The sequence below is a fragment of the Lepisma saccharinum genome, chromosome 11 (assembly GCF_977018435.1).
Source record: "Lepisma saccharinum chromosome 11, izLepSacc3.1, whole genome shotgun sequence".
NCBI classification, from domain to species: Eukaryota; Metazoa; Arthropoda; class Insecta; order Zygentoma; family Lepismatidae; genus Lepisma; species Lepisma saccharinum.
The window spans coordinates 71,260,127-71,284,461 of record NC_139239.1 but is presented as its reverse complement, the minus strand read 5'-3'; the positions used below and the strand labels follow the sequence as shown (position 1 = coordinate 71,284,461).

Sequence of the window (24,335 nt, the reverse complement as noted above, 5' to 3'; positions counted from 1 at the left end):
GTCTATGCTCTCATCTGCAATCTTTCTGGCCCCATTCTCTGTTGAATTTTCTAATTTCTTCTCTCTCTCCTGAAATTCCCTTCACTACTCCTTAAGAATTTCAGCTTCACTTCCTTCATCTTGCTTTGTCTCTTTTTTACATTGTCAGGCCTCCGTGGTGGAGTGGTTAGCACATTGCACTACAATGCCATGAGTCCGGGTTCGAATCACAGCCTGGACATGGTTGTTATTTGTGAATGTCCCTTCATCAAATCATCACGCATTCTCATTTTTGTGATTTGCCAAAAAGTGGCAGAGAAGCAAGGTCAAATAAACCAAATGAATTGATCAATCAATATATAATTGTAGTACTTGTTTTGAGTTATATAGTGTTATTTTTCTGCCACTTTTGGCTAATCATAATGATGAGATAAAGTGTGAAAGAACCCCTATGTCTAGGTTGGAAGCCAAACTTGGAAACTTCGGTGGCAAGATTGAAAGTTGACCACTTAACTCGATTGGCAATTGAGACAGTGTACATGATTTTGAAAACTTAGTAGGGTTATACTGGGTGATCCCCAAACTTTTGTCTATACAACTGCCATTTACTTAAAGTTTGTATTGAAAATTTGTCATACCTTGAACAATGTAAAACAGGATCTGCTCATATCCGATGCTGAAAATGGTCCCCTTCCACATGAAAGTACACTTGTACATGTCTCTCCAAATTCTGGAATACTTTTCTTAAAGTGGCGTCAGTAATGGCTTCAATCTCTTGACGTATAGCTTCTTTCAGGGCTGCGATTGTGCGGGGTTTATTTCTGTATACTTTTCCCTTCAATAAGCCCCAAAGAAAGAAGTCGGGTGGGGTGAGATCAGATCTTGGTGGCCAAAGATTTTTTGAGATAATTCGGTCTCCAAAAAAACTTTTAATTTCTCTCATGCTGACATTTGAAGTGTGACATGTCGCACCGTCTTGTTGGAAATATCCATCAGTTAGTTCATCATCTGTTAACTGATTGACAAACTCAGTGAATATTCTCAGGTAGACTTCCATGTTAACCGTTTCTTCAAAACAAAAATTGGGCCTATAATTCGCCTACGAGACACTCCACACCCCACTCCAATTTTCTGCGAATGCAAAGGCTGTTCATGTATTGCACGAGGATTTTCTTCTGCCCATATATGCATGTTTTGAGAGTTTATATAGCCACTCAGATGAAACCATGCTTCATCCATAAACCAAGTAAGGTATAAAATCACAGGATTCTGAGTAAGAAAATTTTGAAACCATAAAAAAAACCGCACACGTTTTTCATGGTCTGTCGGTTGTAATTCTTGAACACATGACATGCGGTAAGTATGTAGTTTTGATTTTTTTGCAGCTTTTTGACACGTGGAATGTGGGAGATTAGTTTCTTGGGAAAGTCTTCGCAATGATTTTCATGGTGATGCCAGTAATCGCTCCATTACATCCTGTTTTGTCTCTTCAGACATTTCTTGGCCTCCTAAATGCTGTGTGACAAGACTTCCCGTTGTCTCTAACTTTCTTACCAATTTCTGGATACAACATTTTGAAGGTACACGTCTCACACGAAATTCAGTCTGAAATGCCCTTTGACATGCTTTAAATGAACCAATTTGCCGGTATTTACGAACGAGGAACACACGCTCTTCGATTATGTACATTGTAATCCCTATACATTCAAGCCAACACTACCGAGATGCATTGTCATGGAACAAAACAAATGAAGGTTACTGGAAGTGTCCAAACCTATTGGGAGGGGTTAGATCCTGTTTTACATTGTTCAAGGTATGAGCATACAAAATTTCAAGACAAACTAAGTAAATGGCAGTTTTATAGACAAAAGTTTGGGGCCTCTAGCGACGGAATTACCCAATATACTCTTCTTGGATTTCATAGACACATATCTATTCTATATCGTTCTTGTAACACTTTGATAGAATCCATTTTCCAGTTGTCTTCTCCTGTGTAGAGCCACTGTGGTCCAATCTGTATGGATCGGACTACAATGCAAGAGACCCAGGTTCAGTTCCTGGGGTGAGTGATGTCTCTGTATGGAGCAGCTCTGGGGTTCACCCAGCCTCTAATTGATAGGTACCTGCAGGGAAAAGGTGGCCAGAACACATAACCATCACAAATGGCCGAGGTCGTGAATGTGTGGAGCCCTAACTTCCACCCCCTGTCGTATGCCTTCACAGCATGTTTTACTGTGCAGAGGTTAGCTTTACCTTTATCTTAACGTACCTCTTCTACTTACCCATTCATCTATTCTTTCGTTCTCTTTCCTTATGCCTCCCAGATATTTCAAATTCTCTGCAATATCTTTGTTACGAAGTGCACAATGGAAATTCAAAAATTGGCCTGGATTCTTAGATGTGCACTGTACAAAGCATAATAAATTATTATAATCACAAGACATCTCAAATTTTTGACAGTTCAGATGTTCCATTTCTAGAAATTAAATGGACAATAGAATATATGCATTTCTTTGTATTGAAGGACATACATTTTGACATTGTTTTAATGCATCATAATTCTTAGTTCATCTGTTACTTCATTACTTATGTGAAAACAAGCATTATGACTATTGAACTTACCATCATGAAAATTGAGTGACTCCAATATCAATTGCAGTATGCACAAGAGACCGTCTTAATAATTGCTACTCAAAATTCTTGTGTGGATCAATATAAATTTTTTAGCATACATTTTCTGTTATAAGTATTTGTAACTTTACTGCAAACAAGTATTTTGAATCAATGTTAATCAATTTAGACACCTGTGGCATCTTTGGATGAGTTGGCTCGCCAATCCAAAATCAACTACACCTTAATGGCTGATACATCTATTGAACAGTATTTTATTAACATGGCTGGTGCAGAGCAAGAGCTGTACAGGTAAAAAGGAAAAGAAAAGTTTGTAATATTTTTGGAATCGTGGTTTGCGAGGAGAGTGGTTTGGAAATTTATTAAGAAGTTTTTGGCATTGCATGTATCTGCTTTATAGATAAGCTTATTTCATACATCGACATGAGCATCTTTGACATTGCGTGTGCTTATTTTACGATGCACCTAAATACATTAATCTAAGAATTACATCAATTTTATTACAGAGAAAGAACTTTTCATTTCTGCAGTTGTCTTTCTTAGATTGAGTGATTTAAAGGATTGCAATGTGTGACAATATGCATGTTAGGGTTGTGTTGCAGGCAAGATTTCAAATGGTTTTTGAGAGAAGCACATGTCATAAGTCTTGTGACAACTAATTTTTTTGGTTCCTTACAGAATTACATATTACATTTTTATTAATCTTATCCAGTTCGTTTGTTTCATGATCAGCCAAATTTATCATTGCTTCAAAAATTTTACATTTGTTGATGTATTACTTTCTATTCTTTACAGCACACCAGAAGAATGAACACATGTTGAAAATTATGTCTACTGTTTTCAGTAGATCAATAGGTGTTTTGAAACATCTACTAAGTTCAGATTTTCAAATAGATATAAATAGAAAATGTTAATCAGAGAGAGGAGAGTTATGTTTACAGCCACCATGTTAAGTCAAATACATACATAAATATAATATTTGAAGAAAATATGTTACTTGTAGTTTGTCTACTGCAGTATACTGTCCCTGTACATTAGACCTACTAAAGGTGTTGGAAGCGGCCCCGGCGCCCACCCAGCGTCAAATGACATGGGTACCTGGGGGAAACCCTGGGGGGTAAAGGCGGTCAGGGGCGTGATGCTGATCACATCACCCCCACTCACGACCAGATCAAGAAAGTGTGGGGCATTACCCCCACACCCCGTATATGCCTTCATGGCATGGTGCTAAGCACAGGGAAGCACTTTACCTTTTTTAAAGGTGTTGACTAGAAAACCATTGGATATTAGTAGATTTTCAAGATCACAGTAACAATAGATTATGCCTACTGTAAACAGTAGAGATTTTCAGCAGGCTTACCATTATTAATTCATCTAGAGAACCTTGACACCCACATATATACTGTAGATGGTAGGGCAAGGATAAACACGATCTTTGCTCAGTGCAATATACATGACTTACAACTTGGCAGGAGTATTGCATCGACTCAAGAGTCATGCACCTCAAAGTATTCAAGACTGAGACGCTACATCTCACGTGCTCTTTTGTATAACACTTGTCATCAGTTGTAAGTGTGTACACAGCTGACGTAACAGAACCTAAGTCTGAGAAAGGTGAGTGAGTGGTGAAATTGCCTTACCGATTCTACAATCCCTCGCAACTTTCCTGTGCATCATTAAATATGTGTGGAACGAGATGACAACCTTTACTGTAATGAAATACCTATCTCCTGGTGTGATCTCTATCATTCCAAGATAATAGGCGTAAGCGAAGCTGGAGGCTGGGAACGAACACGTTATCTATGCCTCTAGCCAGCAACTATATTTCGGGGAGACAAGAGACTAAATGGTGGAGGTGCCGAGTAGAAGAAGATATTGATGTGTGGGAAGAGGAGGACATGCTTGCAAGGTTGAAAATGCCGAAATAGGAAGGATGGTATTTTACACAAATTTGACTAGCCAGAAGGATGCATCCTCCTGTATTCTCCCACTTATTACAGTACATTACAACAACATTAAGAACAAATATAGCCTGATATGACTACGGATGTGCAAAATATATTTAGCACTCAAAACACCAATAAGAATTTGTTAACATCGAGTAATTGTCCATATTTATAATTTCTATTACCAAATTTCATGTGTTCATTTCTACAGTCTCCAGTTCAATCTCTGGAACAACTTGCAAGACAATCTCGCATAAACTACACCGTTGTCATGGAGTCAGACCAACATCAATATTTCATCAATATGAAAGAAGCAGAAGACACATTATATAGGTAAGGAAGGCATCAAAGAAGAGGAATATTAAATACTATAATTTAAAAGATTGGATGATTACAATATCCCTTTCAAGTTGACTTACAATTAATTCTTTGTGATCACATGTAAAAATTTTATCCCCGGCATTCATGTAATCATACATTGGTGTCATCCCAAAATATAAACAATAAATTACATTTTCACTCCAAATGTAAGTTTTCACTTTGTATGTTCAATATAATCACTTTATAAATTTCAGTATACTAATAAATGATATGAATTGATGATGCACAAACTATAACAGAATCAAAATATAAACAAATTAATCTTCTTAAATTAATCTTAAACATTTAATTAAATATCAACTTTATTTCTCTCATCTTTATCAGTTATTGGAAGTATTTCAGTTATTATGAAGACTGGATCCTTTGCTAGAATACCATCTTCAATTTTTCCCAGCAGTAATTATTTAAGTAGTATTCTCAATAACATGCTTTAACATAGGTTAAGAGAATTAAGAGTGATAATGAAGATAAAAATTGTCTTATTTTATTTGTTAGTTGTAATGAAGAGAAGTGTTTTCTTCTTTTTTTTTATGTTCCACATCATTTTGCTTTACTCATCCTATTATTATCTGTCATCCATCATTTATATATACTAAGGCAAATTCTACAAATCTTTTATCCATTCAGCGATTTTTTGTATGAACCATATTTCTTTCAGAGAAGAACAATGTTGTTGTCTATTGTTGTGCAATGCTTACTGTGATGTTAAGTGTTATGTTTAATATGCATGATTATTCATTTTGCATTAAACCTGATGGTGATGCAGTACAATAGAACATTGCATGTGCATACCTTATCTGCTATGAATGTCTATGTTAGATGTTCATTCTCTAAGTCTGTATCCGTAATATAGGTGCTCACATTTTAAGAGAAATATATGCACATAGCAGCTTTGGGACTCACCCAGCCTCAAATCCATAGGTACCTGGGGAAACCCTGGGGCGAGGGGGTAAAGATGGCCGGAGCATGGTGCTGATCACATCATCTCCAAAATGGCCAAGAACAAGAATGTGTGGGGCTCTAACCAAACATTCCCTTGGCATGGTGCTATATGCACGAGGAACTTTACCTTTTACATCCACTAGTTATCAACACTTAGAGATCAACATGTAGATAATATTAACCCAAACAGAAGTCACTCAACTGAATTCGTCCAGGAACTGAAGAAACTCAATGTTTCCAAAAACAACATTCTCTTCAGCTTCGATGTAGTTTCCTTGTTCACCAGTGTCTCGGTGAAGAACACATTTGAACTTCTGGAAAGCCACTTTCCACTGTCCATAGTTGACCTCATTCGCCACATGCTTGCTTCCACATATTTCCTTTACAATGGCAAATATTATGAACAAACCAACGGAGTTGTCATGGGTTCACCACTTTCACAGGCAGTGGCGACTCGTGCCTTATTTGGGGTGTAGGAAGAAGTTATAGTAAACCGAGGAAGGTTTGAAAAATACGTTCAATTACAGTCACACGTATCGCTTGTACTATCCATTGCATTTAGAATGTTAGCTGTAGGCCCATGCACAAGGTAGGGCAATAGCCTTTGCCCCGCTTGAACTATGAAATATTTTCATGTGAACCTATAAAAACCATCGAAAATAGCATTGACGATATTTTAGATTTTGCAAGAATTTCGATTTTGTTCCCCCCCCCCTCTTCCCTGTTTTTGTGTGGATTGAGGATAAATAGTTCTGCTTAAACTCTGAAATTATGCTAAATGCCTCTAAATTGTGCTAGGATTTATTATTATATTTTTTCAGATAACTGTAGTTTTAAGTTCAATAATGCATCTACTTTTCAAGTTTTGAACTTGCGTTATTTATTATTCACTACAGTTATGTAATATTGTTAATTTTCCCACAAAATTGTGTACAATGGCTCAACAAACGAAATGGATTCAGCATAGAACTTGAAAAGGTTTGGGAAAATTGTTTGTTTACCCTCAACCATCTACGGATTTCCTGCCATAAATTTTTCTCACAAACAAAATCGGTCAGGATAGAGAAAAGATAGAGGATGGATCGTGGCATGGTTGTAAAAGGCTTGTAGCTGTGTAGGCATATAATTCCTTTTATTTGAAACATGTCCGATGGTGAAGTAGAAATTAGATTCGCACATAATTTTATTTTTATTTCCTGAAAACATATTCCTTTGAATTAGATTTCCCTCTCCCAGAAACTCACGTTTGCAGAGTGTGATAGATTTTACCATTATGCAAAAATATCAAACTGTATTAGGTTTAGTTCTATTTTGCTGGGTTGGCATCACTGATTGAGGAAAAACATGATGCTTCCTCGCTGGATGCTTTAAAACCGCAACCTTCCCCTGCCCCTTTTCCACTCCTCACCCATTTGTTTGTAGTGATACCATCCAGGTTCCTCAGGCCGGGCAGCCAAGTGTGTGTGTCCATCATCTTTGGGCTGCAGCTGGAGCGAGCGTCAGCAGTCAACTCTTGACAGTTGCTAACCTAATCAATTGTACGTACATTCCTCTCATAATTTTATAACGGCATTATTATTAAACTCCTAAAAAGTAGAGAACTGGAAGCAAGTATAAATTAACTGTAGGAAGTTCCTCACTTCCTACATGGAGGAATCGCCCCTGTTCACAGGCTATCATGAATTTCTAAATGCAGCATTTGGAACATAAAGCCCTGAAGGATGCACCACACCCAGCATCCTGTTTCTACATATGTGTAGATGATACATTCATCGTTGGCCACATAGACACTCGGCATTACATAGTTTCCTTGACTTCCTTAATGACCGCCATTCAAACCTCAAGTTTACCACGGAGATAGAAGATGGCTGTCTCCCATTCCTGGACATATCTCTACCTAAATGCCCATAGTTTGCACAACAAGGCACAACGTCACGTGGTTCTGAACACACTAGCCCACGGAGCAGTAACCATTTCGAACAAGGAAAATTTACAATCAGAATTCAACCATCTTAGAACCACGCTACAACAGAATGGATACCACATCAGAAAAATCAACAGGGTGATCACCAAGGCAGTTACATCTCAGCATAGGTTAAACACAGACAACAGTGCGTACCTTAGAAGGGCCGATTTGTCACAACCAGGATCAGCCAAACATAGGAATGTGTACCTTTCACCGCACAGTCCCTCTGCTTGCAGAAACACAGGAGAAGAGCGTCTACAGCAGCTTTAACATTCATCGGGCACACCTTCGGGAAATTAAGTAGAATTCTCACCAGGTACCGGGTAAAGATCATCCATATGTCACCACTCAAAACCAAAGCTCTACTCCGCTCAGTCAAAGATGACCTAGAACTCTTCCAGAAGTATACAGCATCCCCTGTGAATGTGAGACTCCAAACATAGGACCAACAGGATGCACCATTCACCAGAGATGAAATGAACATCAACACTACATCAGACTCTTCCAACCAGACAAGTCAGGACTAGCAGAACACTACCAAGGGTCATAGGATTTTATTTCAAGAAACCAAGATCATAGCCAAATGCGCCGGTTCCTGAGATAGAAGAGCAAAGGAAGCCATAGTCATTTCCCGGGAAAGCAAGAATCCCAACAGGAAAGTGGGGCTCAGTTCAATCACGCATGGAACTCACTTCTCCATAAAGCACGACATCCGCCAATAAAACACCTGGATCCAGAACGAGCCAATCACAGGACAGAACCTAAGCTCCACCCCTTCACACTCACATATATAACTCTATACTAGGCTCCAATTTAACATCTCCCTGATGATGAGAGCATTATTAACAGGGGTAGTTGGTGGAGATTGGCTACTCAAAAGAGTCGTTGAAGTTAGTCTGGATCACAGGCATAACTTGGGGCCTAATTGGAGGGGAGGAGACAGAATCGAATTTGGGTCTTAACTTTGGGGGTGCGGACTCAACATTCCAAAAAATATAGAATCCAGGATTATTTGCTAAATAACTGTTTCATTTGCAAAATCACAAATATTACTTTTTATTATTTTGCTCCTCAGATCCCGGGAGGTTACTAACTAATTGATCTGAAAATTTTGGGGTGGAAAGTGATGCCCTCCCCTAGAACCTGACAATGTATGATGTGGGTGGTAATTGTGAATGAGTGGTGATCATTGATTTTGAGGTTGAGGTGCAATTGCAAGAAGTTTTGAATTTAAAAAATGGAATCCCAAAATCAATGTTCAACACTGCAATTAGTGACTGTCAAACTCAAAAATAATGCTGCATACTTCAACAATTGGAACATTTCATTCCAATGTTCAACTGACAATACTTAATCCACACCTGTGTTTGCCTAAACAAAATTCTCGAGTTTCTGCTTATAATCATAATTTATTTTAGTTCAATGAAAAACAAAAACGATATTAAAATGGAAACTAAATCAACAGGTTAGATCTTTACTTTCTCATTCCAAAACAAGTTATTAAATTGACATTAACTTTGACTGTAATGTTTGGTGTTTTAGAGTGAATTACAATATTTGATTGAGTGTTTTCCCACGTGCGTGTGATATGAATTATCATATTTGTTTGCAATGTGTTTTGGTCATGGCATGTGTTTGTGCTTGTTTCAATTGTATTACGTCGTTCGGAAAGTAAGTTCCACTGATGAATACCGTGGCGCTGCAAGCGGGGCAGTGTGAATGCGCATGCGCCTTGTGTAGCCACAACCTTGATGAAGTCCAGACGTCAGTCTGAGGCAAGTTGGTCAGGAGAGTAGTGCGTAGTGCGTTGTTGTTATGTTTCGGACAATCCAAACTCCCGCCACGTGTGAGGTGCGGTCCGTGATCCGTTTTCTGGATGCACGTAATGTTCCAGCTACGGATATCCACCGTCAGATTTGTGAGGTGTATGGAGAAGGAATAATGAGTGCTTCAATAGTAAGAAGATGGGTGAGACGGTTTCGAGGTGGACGGGTTAGTGTTCATGATGAAGAACGAAGTGGTCGACCGTCTGTTGTGAATCCCAATTTGGTTCGTTTAGTGGAAGAGCAGATTAGGGAGAACAGACGATTCACTTTGTCTGAGCTGTCATTAGAGTTTCCACAAATCTCCAGAACTGTGCTGTATGAAATTGTAATAGTAAATTTGAAATTTCGCAAATTGTGTAACCGTTGGGTCCCTCACCAGCTCTCCGAAAATGCCAAAAAGGAAACAATGGGAAGTGCATTAGTTTTTGAAACGGTATAGTGAGGAGGGGGAAGAGTTGTTGGATCGGATTGTGACTGGAGACTAGACATGGGTTTTGCATGAAACCCCAGAACAGAAACGAAGCACCATGGAGTGGAGGCACTCCGCGTCACCGCGGGAAAACGCAACCAAAACCAAAGCTTACGAACAAAAAAAGCATGTGCATCGTGCACTGTGTTTTGGGATAGGCATGGAGTATTGCTTGTGGAATTTATGGAGCGTGGACAGCACATCAATGCCGAAACCTATTGTGTGACACTTCAAAACCTGCGTCGTGCAATACAAAACAAACGACGTGGCATGCTCAGTCGGGGTGTCATTTTCCTCCACGACAATGCTCGTCCGCATGTGGCAAACGCAACTCAGGAACTCCTGACAACCTTCCTTGGGAAAAACTACCACACCCCCTTACAGTCCTGATCTTTCCCCATCTGATTTTCATTTGTTCCTCCACCCTTAAGGCATTCCTTGCTGGAATACATTATGGTACTGACGAAGAACTGAAACTTACAGTTTCCCAATGGTTCTCCATTCAGGCGGAAACGTTCTATGATAGGGGTATAACGAACTTGGTATCTCGCTGTGATGCGTGCTTGAATTCTTATAGCGATTATGTGTGAATGTTGTACCATGTATATATTCTCACCCCTATAAAGATCATGATATTACTATTTATATTTTTCATTTTGTGGCATGATGGAACTTACTTTCCGAACGACGTAATATGTTGGCATTAACATCTCCTTTTCTGCTCTGCTTCTTGCACGGAAATGGCATTATATTCTCTAATAGCTTGATATGTAACCTACAGTACATATAATGACATCAGAGACAAGAGGAGTACAACTTTAAGGCTCAGCTGGATGTATGAGACTTTAACCACATTTTCCTCAAAAATATTTCTTGTTTCAAAGAATCAAACTGATATTGTATATTCAGAAGAAAAAAAAATATCTGTTTAGAAATCTTTCTACAATATTAATGAGAATTTCACCGTGGATTTCTTTTGTTTCCAATCAGTTAACTATAAACATTTTACGGTACATGAAATCCTGTATTGATACTTTGCTACTGATGCTTTGTGGTACATTTTCATAGCAATAACTTTCAAATTATGTACACTCACAAACAAAAAGTATAAATTCTTCAAGCAGTCGTGAATAGATTCTCGTAATATTCGTAAATACTAATACCTGTCAAGTGAAGGTGCTAATTTATGAACTTAATTTTTAATTATATACTGTGTATTACTGTTTCAGAGTATGGAAAGAAATTACACTCAATAGCACAAGTGATCAAACAAAATACAGAGTATGGGATTATCCAATCAAGGAGCAATATGGTCACATTCTGTTGGCTATAAACAATACTGGTCCGGTGGCAAATGCAACTGTTGGATTCCAAAAAGTAAGACCTTTTGTTTTGGTATCATTCATGGTATTTCATGCGTTTAAATGGCAGAATAAATAGAATAAATGCAGTTGTTACATTTGTTGTTACTTATATCCTTCAGTGGCACACATGCATGTTGAGGACAAGAGCACAAATTAGGATGTATTGGCAATTTATTATGCTTTAAAGCCACGTGCTAACCCATAGGTGTTTGCCTCTGGAATGAGCAGTCCTTGGTTCGATCCTCAGTGGGAACCCAAAAATTGTAGTGTTGATCCAGCATACAAGAGGACAAAAAGAAGAAGTACTGTATTTGCCAGCGTATAAAATGCACACATTTTTGAGCTTGCTCACTTATTTTATAATTAATTTACAATATTTCGAGTATAAAGTAATATGTAGGCCTACTTTCAACAAATAACTTACCAATCTAACTAGACAAGAATACATTTTAATATTCGTCGTCATACACCGCAAGGAAGCAAGAAAGAAATTGTCTAACTCAGAATTGAGAAAATTTCCAGAAATGAAGGTACCCAAAAACTAAGTATCGGCGTATAAGATGCACCCTGTTTTTTAGACCTATTTTGAAAGGAAAAAAAATGTATCTTATATGCCGACAAATACGGTAATTGCACGTCTAGAAAGCCAAACGATAGCAGGAACTTGACTTGCGATGCTGACCATGAGACACCAATGAACGTTATTTGGTCAGTATATGAATGTTGTACCAGGAAATTTAGTTTAAAGTGATGTGTGCTGGGTTCAAATATCAGATACTACATTATTAATGTAGATTTTGTGAAGCTGATCATGCCAGTTAATGTGTAATCAAAAATTTGGGGGCAATTCTTATTTCTTTTTGCAATACTATTATTTAAATTGGAATCATTTTATTCTGGTGAAGAATGTGGAACTTAGATATCTGCTCATTAGATAGAATGATGTGACTGGTTTGTAGTTCCATTACTACCTTCAATTTGTTGTCTAAGATTTCGTAAAAAAAGATATTCTAATTAAAATTCTAAAAAAAATAATGCAACTACTACAATGCACAGCAAACGTGGTTGAAACATCAAGGTGGAGAAGATTTACTGTATCCATGCTTTCTCCCAAATAAGAAAAGCAGCACATATACTTGAAACCTTCTCCAACTTGATGATGCGTTTTGTAATTATTCATACACTAACCTCATGTCTCTTCAATAACAGGTCTTGGATAGTGAAGATGGCGAATTTGCTTTTATCCATGATGCAATGGAGATAAGGTATGAAGTATACAGAAACTGTAACTTGACAGAAGTTGGTGAACCATTTGCAGAGCAGCCATATGCAATAGCAGTGCAACAAGGAAGTCATCTGCAAGAAGAGATCAGTAGACGGTAAGTAATTTGGCAATATGAATTAATAAATCATTATGGAAAACCAGGATGTGTCATTCCCAGATAGAACATTAAGCTTGCTTCAAAGTTGAAACATGCTTGTCATGTCACAAAGAATCTTACTACTTGCGAAGTGAAATTTTAAAGCCACTGGTTTTTTATATAATTAATCTTATCATTATACAGGGTTAGCCTAAGAGACACAGACAGTTTAAACGCTTTATAAATTGAAATTTGTTTGTTACATCAGAAAGCATTTAGTACTGTTGTATAGAGAAAGTCTTCAAGTATACGACCTCCACTTTTCGATTGTCTTTGTGACGTCAGCATCACATGAGCACCCTCGATGTAAGTCGAGCAGTATGGCCACTAGCCAGGTGGAGAAGGCTTTCTGCGTGATTGAATTTGCAAAAACAAATTCTGTTACTATCGTGCAGTGTCATTTTAGAACATGGTATCGGTAAACAACCAGCCACAAGGAAGTCAATCCACGATTGGAGCAAGAAATTTAAGGAAACTGGTTGTCCGTGCAAGGGGAAAAGTCCTGGGAGAGGAGAAGTGGACTATCGCATTGATATCTGTTGTGTTACAAAAGGGTCTCACATAGAACACTTTTAACTTACCAATGTAAACTTCAGGATGTACTCTTCAAACCATGTAAGTATTTCAGCCTTATTATTAAAACTCTTCTTTCTGATAGACTTTGAAAGTGTCTATTTCTTTTAGGCTAACCCTGTATTTTCGATAAACAAACATTATATAACAAATTTCTTCTCTTACCAGCATTCTTGACTTGCAAAAGGAACGCTATTTTGAAACACTGTCTGGCAGATACTGGAACGCTTCACAGAGAGGCTCCTGCCCCAACACAGATGACAGTGAAGGAATTACATTGGAGAGTCTGGGTATGTATATTATTTTCCCGTTTCATGTAAGGATTGCTACTTTTTGATGCAAACTATAAATGATTTAACTGCACAACACTTTTATTTTTCACAATTTTCCCTAACCTAATAGAATTAAATTTACTTCATTACAATGAAAGTGGTTGTAAAACAGGACAATGCATGAAATGTCATATTATTTGTTTTATGTGTAACTCACATATTCTTGATCCAGGTGAGATTAGAATATAAACTTCTCGGTGTCCAAAGAATCAAAATAGATGTTGATAAAGAATTGGGTCACCCCTGCAGATGGATCAAAAAATGATGCGTTTAAATTTCGATCTGTTAATAATATAGTAATTGATTCTGCTAAAACTGGTAGTGATAATAATAGTAGTACTGCGGTAATCATTACAGATCATACCAATAAAGGTACTCATTCTATAGTTTGTAAAATTCTCTGAAAGAACATTATCAAATTAGCGCCTCAGTTAAGTTTCCAGCACTTTTAATCAACCTGTAGTTGATTAAGGGTTTACATGGGTAAGAGTATTGTGAGCACAGAACATTCCATTTATATTTTTGGAAAAGTCTGTCAAGCTGTCCATTTTCAGGGGGCCTATAACATGAGCATGGGAAGTACCCTGAATCTCTGCCATAGTTTTTTGTTCCTGCAAAAAACTGTGTGTGTGTGCCTCTCTCTCTGCCAAATTCCGACCTTGATGTCATCTGATACTACTATTTTGAAGTAAAGCATTTGCTCACTCAGTTGCAACACTGGCAGTCCAGCAATAAAGTTTTAATGAGATATTTCAATAATATGACATTTCATGCGCATTTGAGCTTTGTTAAAACACATGGTTATTTTATTAGTTTTTGTTAAAGGCTTTTCATTTTCTTCACAAAGATTTTACATGCTAGTAGCATAACTTTTATTTTCTTACAAATTAAGTTGCTATACTTAGATTCCATAATGAATAATGGGAAGTTAATGAAGACAGTTCATGCATTCTCAGAGGTTGGGGGAAATGCAGAGCCAGGCAAAAATATTTAAAAGGGGAAGCCTTATGGCTTCTACTCACCTTGAAGAGATACTTGAAAAGTAGAAGTAGCGGACTTCAGTCTCGAAAGCCAGAAAACAATGGCAATGTGCTGACCACATCCAACCCAATGAAAGAGCTACTTGGTAGGTCCTAGCCCTTGAATTTAGTTTAGTTTAGTACATATTCAAAATTCTCTAACTATTGCTCTTCATACCTTCAACAGGTGGTGTGTTCATCGCAACACTGTTTGGGCTGGCTTTGGCTATGATCACATTGGCCGGAGAGGTGTTCTACCACAAAAGGAAACAGAGGAAGTCAGTTCATGTGATGAACAACAAGCCAGTGACCATTGGAAGCGAGTTCAAGCCAGCAGACAAGATGCCCCGCGTGTCGTACATATCGGTGTTCCCGCGCAACTGATCTTCAAGGAACACCCATGAGGGTGACATGAAAGTTCCGGCAGATCAGTGGGGATTTTATGCATAAAGTCAGGACGTAACTCTTTAAAGTGACATTATAATACCGGAAAAAACACTTTTGACATTGGTGCTAGAAGAAACATGAATCGACAAGAGACACTAATAAAGGAATGGACGCAGATATTTGCAGAGGTATTACTAGTAGAAAAGAAGACACCACTTTACATTGATGAGGCCCTGTAACATTGATACGGGTAAGAGTTTTACAATGTAACTCTGAGTAAGTTACATCTTCAATTATGAACATAAAATAATTTCCCAAAGACTGTTATATTCCTAACCAATATAAATGCTTGGATATTTCAGTAATTCAAAATACTATGAATACATAGTATTACATCACTCTATTAAGGTTTTGCTTTATGATGTAAATTAAATCCTGGCAGATTAACCCTCGCTTGTGGGGGGACACATGACATGTTTCATCAAACATTTACTGTTAGTTTCAGTAATTTCAATGGAGTGATCACTTAATTTTACAAGTAAATGGGGAGGGTGATCACTATTTATTTACCAGTATGTTAATCGATGATTTACTGTTTGCTCTACTGATAATTTTAATCATCAATTTTAGACATCAAAGGGAGGAGCAATCGCCATTTACTATAAATGAAGTTGTCTATGTCTGCAGTGCTCGCAGTGGAGTGGGGGTTGCAGGGGGCTATCCCCCACCCAACAAAGGATGACAAAACTTTATTTTTTGTTCAAGATATTTTGGAGGGTGTAAGGATCCGTCCTGGATCGTACTTGGTTCGATTGGGTCTATTGAGCCTCGGCTTCACGCTCAGTATCTCTTCGGGGCTTGAGTCTCCTCGGCCCAAGGTTCGGGTTATTCCGGCTACTTCAATCCTCGATGTAAGGTCCCTCGAATTCTAGGTCAAAGGTTCTCAATGTACTTATAGATCTTGACCAAGATTCTATAAGCAATCGACAATCCTTTTTCCCACTGGGTTCTGTCGATATTCAGTTAAGTACCCAACTTCCTTTTCTCTTTTTAGCCTCTGACCAGAGAACTGAAAATTAATCCGTGACCACAGAATAAGAAAAGGTGTTCCCTGACCAGGGACACAAACGTTGACTACTAACAGTCTATCGACCGATCCCGAATTCTGGTGTATCCTACGACAATCACAATCCTCTCAATTATATCTCCTGACCAGGAGCATAGAACCGAGAGAACATAAGCCTTCTGACCAGAAGAGCCAAGTAATTGTCCTAACGATAATCCAGAATAAACTAATTCCTAGTAGCGACGTGGAAGTAAGCGCAGAAATACGGGTGTGAAAAGAAAAGACGGTAATACGAGTTCCGTATTTATCTGGAGTTCGAATACAAAAGGCCACGGGCCACCGAGCTTTGTTGCTTATATAGGATTTCTCGGTGCCGTGAAGGATTTACCAACTTTTATCTTTACCTCAATTTTACATTACAATAAAATACATATTAATAAAATATCAAAGAGGAACATAATTAGCTATATACAGAAATTATTATTTTTACCCTTTTGTGGATATTAAACATGCAATATAATTTTAATTGTTACACTCAGCATTTAATTTGACTAGGGAGTAAGGCTTCTTCCAACTCCCCTCTCTCCCTGCAACGGCCACGCGAAAAGACAACAAAGAAAAGAAAGAAAGTTTACAACGTTAAAATGTTAAGCAAAATTTTCTTTTAAATACAGGTTTTGTCTTGCGCGGGCATAACTTTCGTTTACCTTAACGTAACTAAATTCTGATTACACCGTCTTGAAGTAAAAGAATCAGGGATTAATATGATATTAGTTAAATTATTGTCCGCCAAGGGACACGACAGATATAGCGTGGGAAAGACAGCCTAATCTTTCGTCTTTTTCCCGGTTTCAACGTTTACATAAAGTTGAGTCTGCCTGGCTTCTACACAATAGCGATTGTTTTCTCGCATTGTTGTCACCGATAAAGAAATTCCAGCTCAGCTTGCTGGCAGAAAGAAACAAACTCTTTGAACTTATATTTAACATCTGGATGTATACTCTATATACGAGGTGGGTTCCACTTTTCTTGGTAATTAACCATTAACACCCAAAAATTATAAATACCAAACAAAGGAAAATATTAAGTTTATATATATCCTTGTAACGTGAACACTGCTACACGTTACAATTGCCCCGCTTCCTACGAGAAAATTTGAACAATTTTCTCTTTCATAGAAAAATTGTGAAAATTTTCAAAACTTCACTTAATGTTCATAAACAATTCACTGACAACTCTTGACGTTCCACACTAGTCACAAGAAATCTGGCTTTCTCCGAGTATTTCTCTCCGTCGTTCCTGGGAGCAGGTGAACTTCTTTAGGTTCTGGTAGTTAACCCGATCTATAGGCTCCTTTGTAGACGGCTGCAGGAGAAGTGCGGAGTTGTCCCTCATCTGGGTAGCGATGTATGGACTGACGTACACCTCGAAGAGTTTGGAGATGGTTTGGAGACGACTGGAGCTCAGCTTACGGTTCTTCACTAGGACCAGATCTCCTTCCTTCAAGATCAATGCTTGTCCTTGATTCTTCACTCTTCTCTTCTTCTGTTGGGCTTTTTCTCTCCCTTGAGCTTGATATAATTTAAAGGCCCAAGTCGTCTTCTCATCCTGTGGCACAGGCCAATAAAACCTTTCATGAGGTTCCTCCGGGATGGCTCTATTGAAGAAAAGTTCAGAAGGAGCATATCCCGTAACAGAGGAGACGGAATTGTTCAATAACCAAACCACATCATTGATGAAGGTGGCCCAACGAGTATGCTCTCTGTAGCAAAACAGCCGCAAAAGACGGACGACTTCTTGGTTAATTCTCTCTACCACATTACTGCTGGGATGATAGGCTGTAGTGCAGACATGAGTAATGCCCTTCCTTCTCATATACTCGCTCCAGGTTGTCGAAGTGAACTGGGTACCTCGGTCTGAGAGGATGACTTTTACTCGAGGATAGTGAGCAAAATACGTCTTCTCCAATAAGTTCACGATCTCCTGAGATGTAGCTCTCCTCAGAGGATAGGCCGAAACGAATTTCGTGCCAATGTCAACGGCGGTAAAAATGTAGGAGAACCTATGGGAAGTTGGTAGCTGGCCTATAATATCAATAGACAGCATCTCATGAGGGTCCTTGGGTGAAATGTGAAGCTTCTCTCTCAGGATTCCTATCTTATCCATTTTTGTCTTGGCACACATCTCACAGTCCTTAACATACCGAATAACATCTCCGGATAGTTTGGGCCAAAAATATCTATATTTTATTTTAGCTTTGGTTTTTGTAATGCCAAAGTGTCCTAGGTTATCGTGATTTTCTCTAAGTATCTGGGAAACAAATATTGCCGGCACACAAAGCTTCCAAATAATGGATTCACCCTGAACTCTTCTGAACAATAAACCTCCATGTAGACAATAATTCTTCCTAGTTCTACCTTGAGTAATGGTATCAGTCTCTTCTGGAGCTTCCAAGATGCTCAAGATGCTTTGACAAAACAAGTCCTCCCTCTGAGCTTCAATCCACTTTTCCAGTTCCTCAGTTTCTTCCCGTTCTTGCCAAATATAGTTCACCTTAAAAAGTGTCTTCGGAATATCTCCTTCTGGTGAATCGGACACAGGATACCGGGAAAGAGTGTCAGCTATCTCATTATCCTTTCCTCTGAAGTAAATAATCTGGAATTGGTAAGCCTGTAGTTTCAAAGCCCATCTAGTTAACCTGCTATTAAGATCCTGAGAGTTTTTTAACCAGACGAGTCCCTTGTGGTCCGAGTATATTTTAAATGATTGGCCTTTTAGATAAACAGAAAATTTCTCCACACCAAAAATGATACTCAGACACTCCAGTTCATGGATGGAATAATGTCTCTCATTGTTCCTCAGTTTTCGACTTGCATATTGGATAACATTTACAATTTTCTCGCCACCCTCTGGTTCTTGGAACAATATGCAGCCTAGCCCTTTAGCAGAGGCGTCGCACTGTAGACAAAAGCTTAAATTAAAGTCTGGCTGAGACAATGCACCAGTAGTAACTAACGTAATCTTAATTTTCTGGAACGCCTGTTCTTCTTCTTCACCTCAGCTCCACTTAACATCCTTCCTTAGGAGGTGACTTAAGGGTTCTACATCCTGTGCTAATCCAGGGTAAAATTTTCTTCTCCAATTAGCAAGACCTAAGAACTTCCGGAGGTCTTTCCTACAGGCTGGCCGAGGAAATCTCAAAATGGCTTCATTACCAGCAGGGTCAGGTTTTACTTCTTCTCCTGATACTATATGCCCTAAAAAGCGAATCTCCTTTTTGACAAATTCACATTTCCTTAATTTAATGGTCATCCCACATTCTCTCAATCGTTCTATGACCAATTGTAAATGCTGTAAATGCTCTAGAAGCGTCTTGGAGTGAACAAGTAAATCATCCAGATACACGGTAAGATACTCCTCACTCTCTGGACCAAAATATTTGTGCATGACTGAGACAAAAGTGCTGACCGCATTCGAAAGTCCAAAAGGCATCCGAGTAAATTCATATAAGCGACCTCGATAAGAAAAAGCGGTGTATTTTCTGTGGCCAGGGTGTATTTTTACTTGAAGGTAGCCAGACGCGAGATCCAAGCTGGAAAAGTACCTGGATCCTCGGAAACGTTGCAAAGACTCATGGATGGGTTCGACGGAGCTTCTTGGAACTATCATTTTGTTGTTGAGCTGGCGAAAATCAATGCACGGGCGTATTTGTCCTTGAGGCTTATCCACTACTATCAAAGGATTCAAATAGGCAGAATTCGAAGGTTGAATGACTCCCCATTCCTTCCATAGATTTAGTTCCTTTTCTAAAGCTTCACGCTTGGCAACAGGGATCGGATAAGGCTTCCTAAACACTGGCTCTAAATCCTTCAACCATATCTCACACTGAACGTCTCTAGCACAGCCAGGTCTTTCTGAAAATACATGGTGATATTTCATAAGCAAATGGAACAAACTATCCTGTTCACTCTTGGACAAGAACTGACTTTCTTCAACCTTTTCCCTAATTTTATCTTCACTGGCACTCCACTTATCCAACACAGCGACGTTTACTCTGGCTTCCTTGCCTCCGTCGTAATCTATATTAACAGTGAGCGGGGTGCAGCTACTTTGCAGTGTCAACTCGTTCTCCAACAAACAGATATTGGCTCCATAGGGCTTAAGAAACGGCATGCCCAGTAAAACATCAACACCTAACTTCTTTATCACAAATACTTCAGTGTTCAATTCTTGGTCTCCAAATTTAATGCTAATATTCCTTCTCCCACAAATCCTTATCCGATTCGAACCGGTTACTCCAACTATTCGAATTTCTGGATCCTTCTGTAGTTTCATTCCCCTGTATTTCTCAAGTAGTTCCATCCAAATGTCGAAATTTAACAACGAAGCCTCGCTCCCAGTGTCAAGTAAGCAAACGACAGGAATGTCTGCAACTTGAGCTTTAACTTTGGGCGTACTATGGAAAGTAGTTAATTCAACAGACCTCTTAATCCCTTCTTCTACAGCTTTCTCTTCTACTTTGGTTAAGGAGTAGCTGTAATGGATTTCGTAAGCCCTGTTAAAAGTTTCGCCATTGGATATTATTCGTTCCTTACTACTTCCTTGCCCAAGCGGAACGGAACTTAAGCAAGATTCCCATTTAAACCTTGGTTAGAGGGAACCACTGGAGCGCTCCAATAGAACTGACGAGTCTGATCAACAGCTTGTTGTTGCTCGAAGGTCCTCGGTAACTCTGATTCATATGTCTGAGATCCTGAAGTCATGAATTGCCGGTTAGGAGAATTGTACTCTCTTCTTCGAGGAGGAGATGCTGAGTTTCTTCTTCTCTCGACGTAACCTCCTTCTGGTGCTCTCGTCTCGGGATCAGATCTGGGTTCTTGTCTATTAGGTCGACTTCTATACCACGTCCTTCCTCTAAACTCCCTAGTTTGACGGTAACCATTATTACCTGTCCTTGGTTCTTCATGGTTACGGACGTTGTTGTTAATATTTCTTCCCGCAGGTACGTGGTTTTCTCGGACGACTTGTCTCACTGCTGCATTTCTCTGTATTGGTTGCTGATTTCTAAACCTTCCATTATTACTGTTCCCAGCTTCATTTCTCTTGAACCAATCTGTTCTCCAGTTTTCGGCCTCCTCATTCACTTCATATCTTTTCAGGAACGCTGCTAACTCTTCCATTGTCTTCGGTGGGTTAACGAGGCAAAGTTGTCTGACTTTATAAGACATCTGTTTAATTATCAAATTCAAGACCTCACTTTCTATGAGTACTGGAGAAAGATTCTTAAACCCAGCATAGATTCCCCACGCATACTCTTCCATGGTTTGATTGGAGCCTTTAGTGTACTTTCTATTTCTCAAGACGTCCAATTGTCTTTGCTTTGCTTCCTCTGAAGCAAATGTAGCAGTGAACTTTTTACAAAATCCATTGTAGTCCCTAAACTCTTCGTAATGGGCCTGGAACCAATGCTCGGCTTGTCCGGTAAACAATCTGGATAGTAACTGGAGACGATATTTCTCTGGAACTTGCATAAGCTCAAAGTTAACATTTAGTTCCTTCAAGTACTTCTGTGCACTTTGAGCTTCAATGTTACCACTGAACTTAGGGAGTTGATTTAAGTCAGATATTCGAGGTAATTTGACATATCGTCCTCCGATTTTTTTTATCTAATTCCGAATCTGAAGATGGAGTTGAATTCCTTCCAGGTTTCCGCCTCTTTCGACGAATCCTTCCCGGTGGTCTTTCGTCCTCCGAAGATGAATCACAAGAAGGTCTCTTCCGATTTTTTTCTGTCTTCGAGGTTTTTCCAAACCTTCCAGCATCAGAGTTTCCAATGGAGGTCACAACTTTACTGTGATTAATTCTTTCTTCCATACCTCGAACAATTTGATCTTCCACTGTGGGCCTATCATTATTCTTCCTTGAGATCTTTCTCTTATTCGGAGGTCCACGTGCACCCTCACACTCAACGTAATCTGACGTCTCTCCAGCTGACTGATGGTTATCAAAGCGATAAGGTGACTTAACAGCGGTTTCCTGTTGAGATGAATCTACGTGAAGTCCTTGAAGCCTGTCTCTCAGGGAGCTTATGTTTTGTTCCACGTTTAATTTCAGCTGACGTAACTCGGTGGCCACACAAGTGTTATTCTTTGCAATGTTGTCCACATCTTCACGAACGCTGGTTATATTGTGGGTAACTTCTTCTCGGAAGCTGGAAATACTAGTATTTATCTCTTCACAAAAAGAGGAAGCCTTACTTTCTCCTTGACGTAGTTCTTCAGCAAAATTCTCTAACCTCTCGAAGCACTCAGCAACCTTAGAACTCACTTCCTCATTTTTCCCTAGATAAGCAGTCATCTGTTCCTTAATCTCGGTTACACTCACTCCCAGAGTGTCCATGGAACGAGTAATTCCTTCCATTTCACGCTCTCGCTCAACTGTAAGCGTTGTGTGCAGTACTTCCCATTTCTCATTATTTTGGGACTGTTCCCTGCTTAGAGTTTCATGCAGCTGTTTCCACCGTTCTTCATTTTCCGATCTATCAGCATGTCGCTGTCTTTCTTCTTCTGCTTTCTCTTCTTGTCGCTTTCTTTCTTCTTCTGCTTTCTCTTCTTGTCGCTTTCTTTCTTCTTCTGCTTTCTCTTCTTGTTGTTTTCTTTCTTCTTCTGCTTTCTCTTCTTGTCGCTTTCTTTCTTCTTCTGCTTTCTCTTCTTGTCGTTTTCTTTCTTCTTCTGCCTTCTCTTCTTGTCGCTTTCTTTCTTCTTCGGCTTTCTCTTCTTGTCGTTTTCTTTCTTCTTCTGTCTTCTCTTCTTGTCGCTTTCTTTCTTCTTCGGCTTTCTCTTCTTGTCGTTTTCTTTCTTCTTCTGCTTTTTCTTCTTGTCGCTTTCTTTCTTCTTCGGCTTTCTCTTCTTGTCGTTTTCTTTCTTCTTCTGCTTTTTCTTCTTGTCGCTTTATTTCTTCTTCTGCTTTCTCTTCTTGTCGCTTTCTTTCTTCTTCTGCTTTCTCTTCTTGTCGTTTTCTTTCTTCTTCGGCTTTCTCTTCTCTTAACTTACTCCAGAACTGTTGCCACCTGTTCTCTTCAGCGATTTTTTTAGCTTTCTCTTCCGCCTTCCGAGCTTTTACCTCTGCAGCCTTTTCTATTTGACGTTTCCTTTCTTCTTCTGCTTTCTCTTTCTTTCTTTTCTTTTCTTCCATTTCGGACCAAACTGTCAACCACGGAGGAAGTTCAATAGCAGGTTCCTTATTCTCATCGTCATCGCCCTGGCAACCTTTACACCGGATGGCATCTAAATTTTGCCCTTCCACGGTTTCAGCCTCAAATTCGCAAACAAAATGCCTCCACTGGCTGCAGGAAATGCACCTAAATGCCCCTTTATCTTCATCTTGATCGGAGCAACAATCAAAGTGCAAAATCCTCTACAATCGTCGGCAATGAATTGCGTTTAGACTTTCTTGTTGCCATCTCGATGTTTCGTAATTTCTGAACAACCACCGGATATATACTTCGAGCCCCACGTTGGGGCTTGTAAGGATCCGTCCTGGATCGTACTTGGTTCGATTGGGTCTATTGAGCCTCGGCTTCACGCTCAGTATCTCTTCGGGGCTTGAGTCTCCTCGGCCCAAGGTTCGGGTTATTCCGGCTACTTCAATCCTCGATGTAAGGTCCCTCGAATTCTAGGTCAAAGGTTCTCAATGTACTTATAGATCTTGACCAAGATTCTATAAGCAATCGACAATCCTTTTTCCCACTGGGTTCTGTCGATATTCAGTTAAGTACCCAACTTCCTTTTCTCTTTTTAGCCTCTGACCAGAGAACTGAAAATTAATCCGTGACCACAGAATAAGAAAAGGTGTTCCCTGACCAGGGACACAAACGTTGACTACTAACAGTCTATCGACCGATCCCGAATTCTGGTGTATCCTACGACAATCACAATCCTCTCAATTATATCTCCTGACCAGGAGCATAGAACCGAGAGAACATAAGCCTTCTGACCAGAAGAGCCAAGTAATTGTCCTAACGATAATCCAGA

At 39.1% G+C, this 24,335-nt stretch overlaps 1 protein-coding gene across 2 annotated transcripts in view; it reads left to right on the top strand.

Annotated features, from left to right (window-relative positions):
* The window catches only part of Ir8a (Ionotropic receptor 8a), a 95,662-nt gene extending 79,651 nt beyond the window's left edge, over positions 1-16,011 (top strand). The window contains exons 13-17 of one of the 2 annotated variants that reach the window (XM_083131386.1): positions 4,768-4,889; positions 11,370-11,517; positions 12,714-12,883; positions 13,667-13,788; positions 15,037-16,011. In XM_083131386.1, coding sequence (XP_082987512.1) covers positions 4,768-4,889; positions 11,370-11,517; positions 12,714-12,883; positions 13,667-13,788; positions 15,037-15,233 — 759 coding nt within the window. In that variant the 3' untranslated portion in view covers positions 15,234-16,011. Of the gene's footprint in view, positions 1-2,779; positions 2,902-4,767; positions 4,890-11,369; positions 11,518-12,713; positions 12,884-13,666; positions 13,789-15,036 lie in introns of both variants that reach the window. The other variant, XM_083131387.1, reaches the window with a different exon arrangement.
* The last annotated feature ends 8,324 nt before the right edge of the window (positions 16,012-24,335 follow it).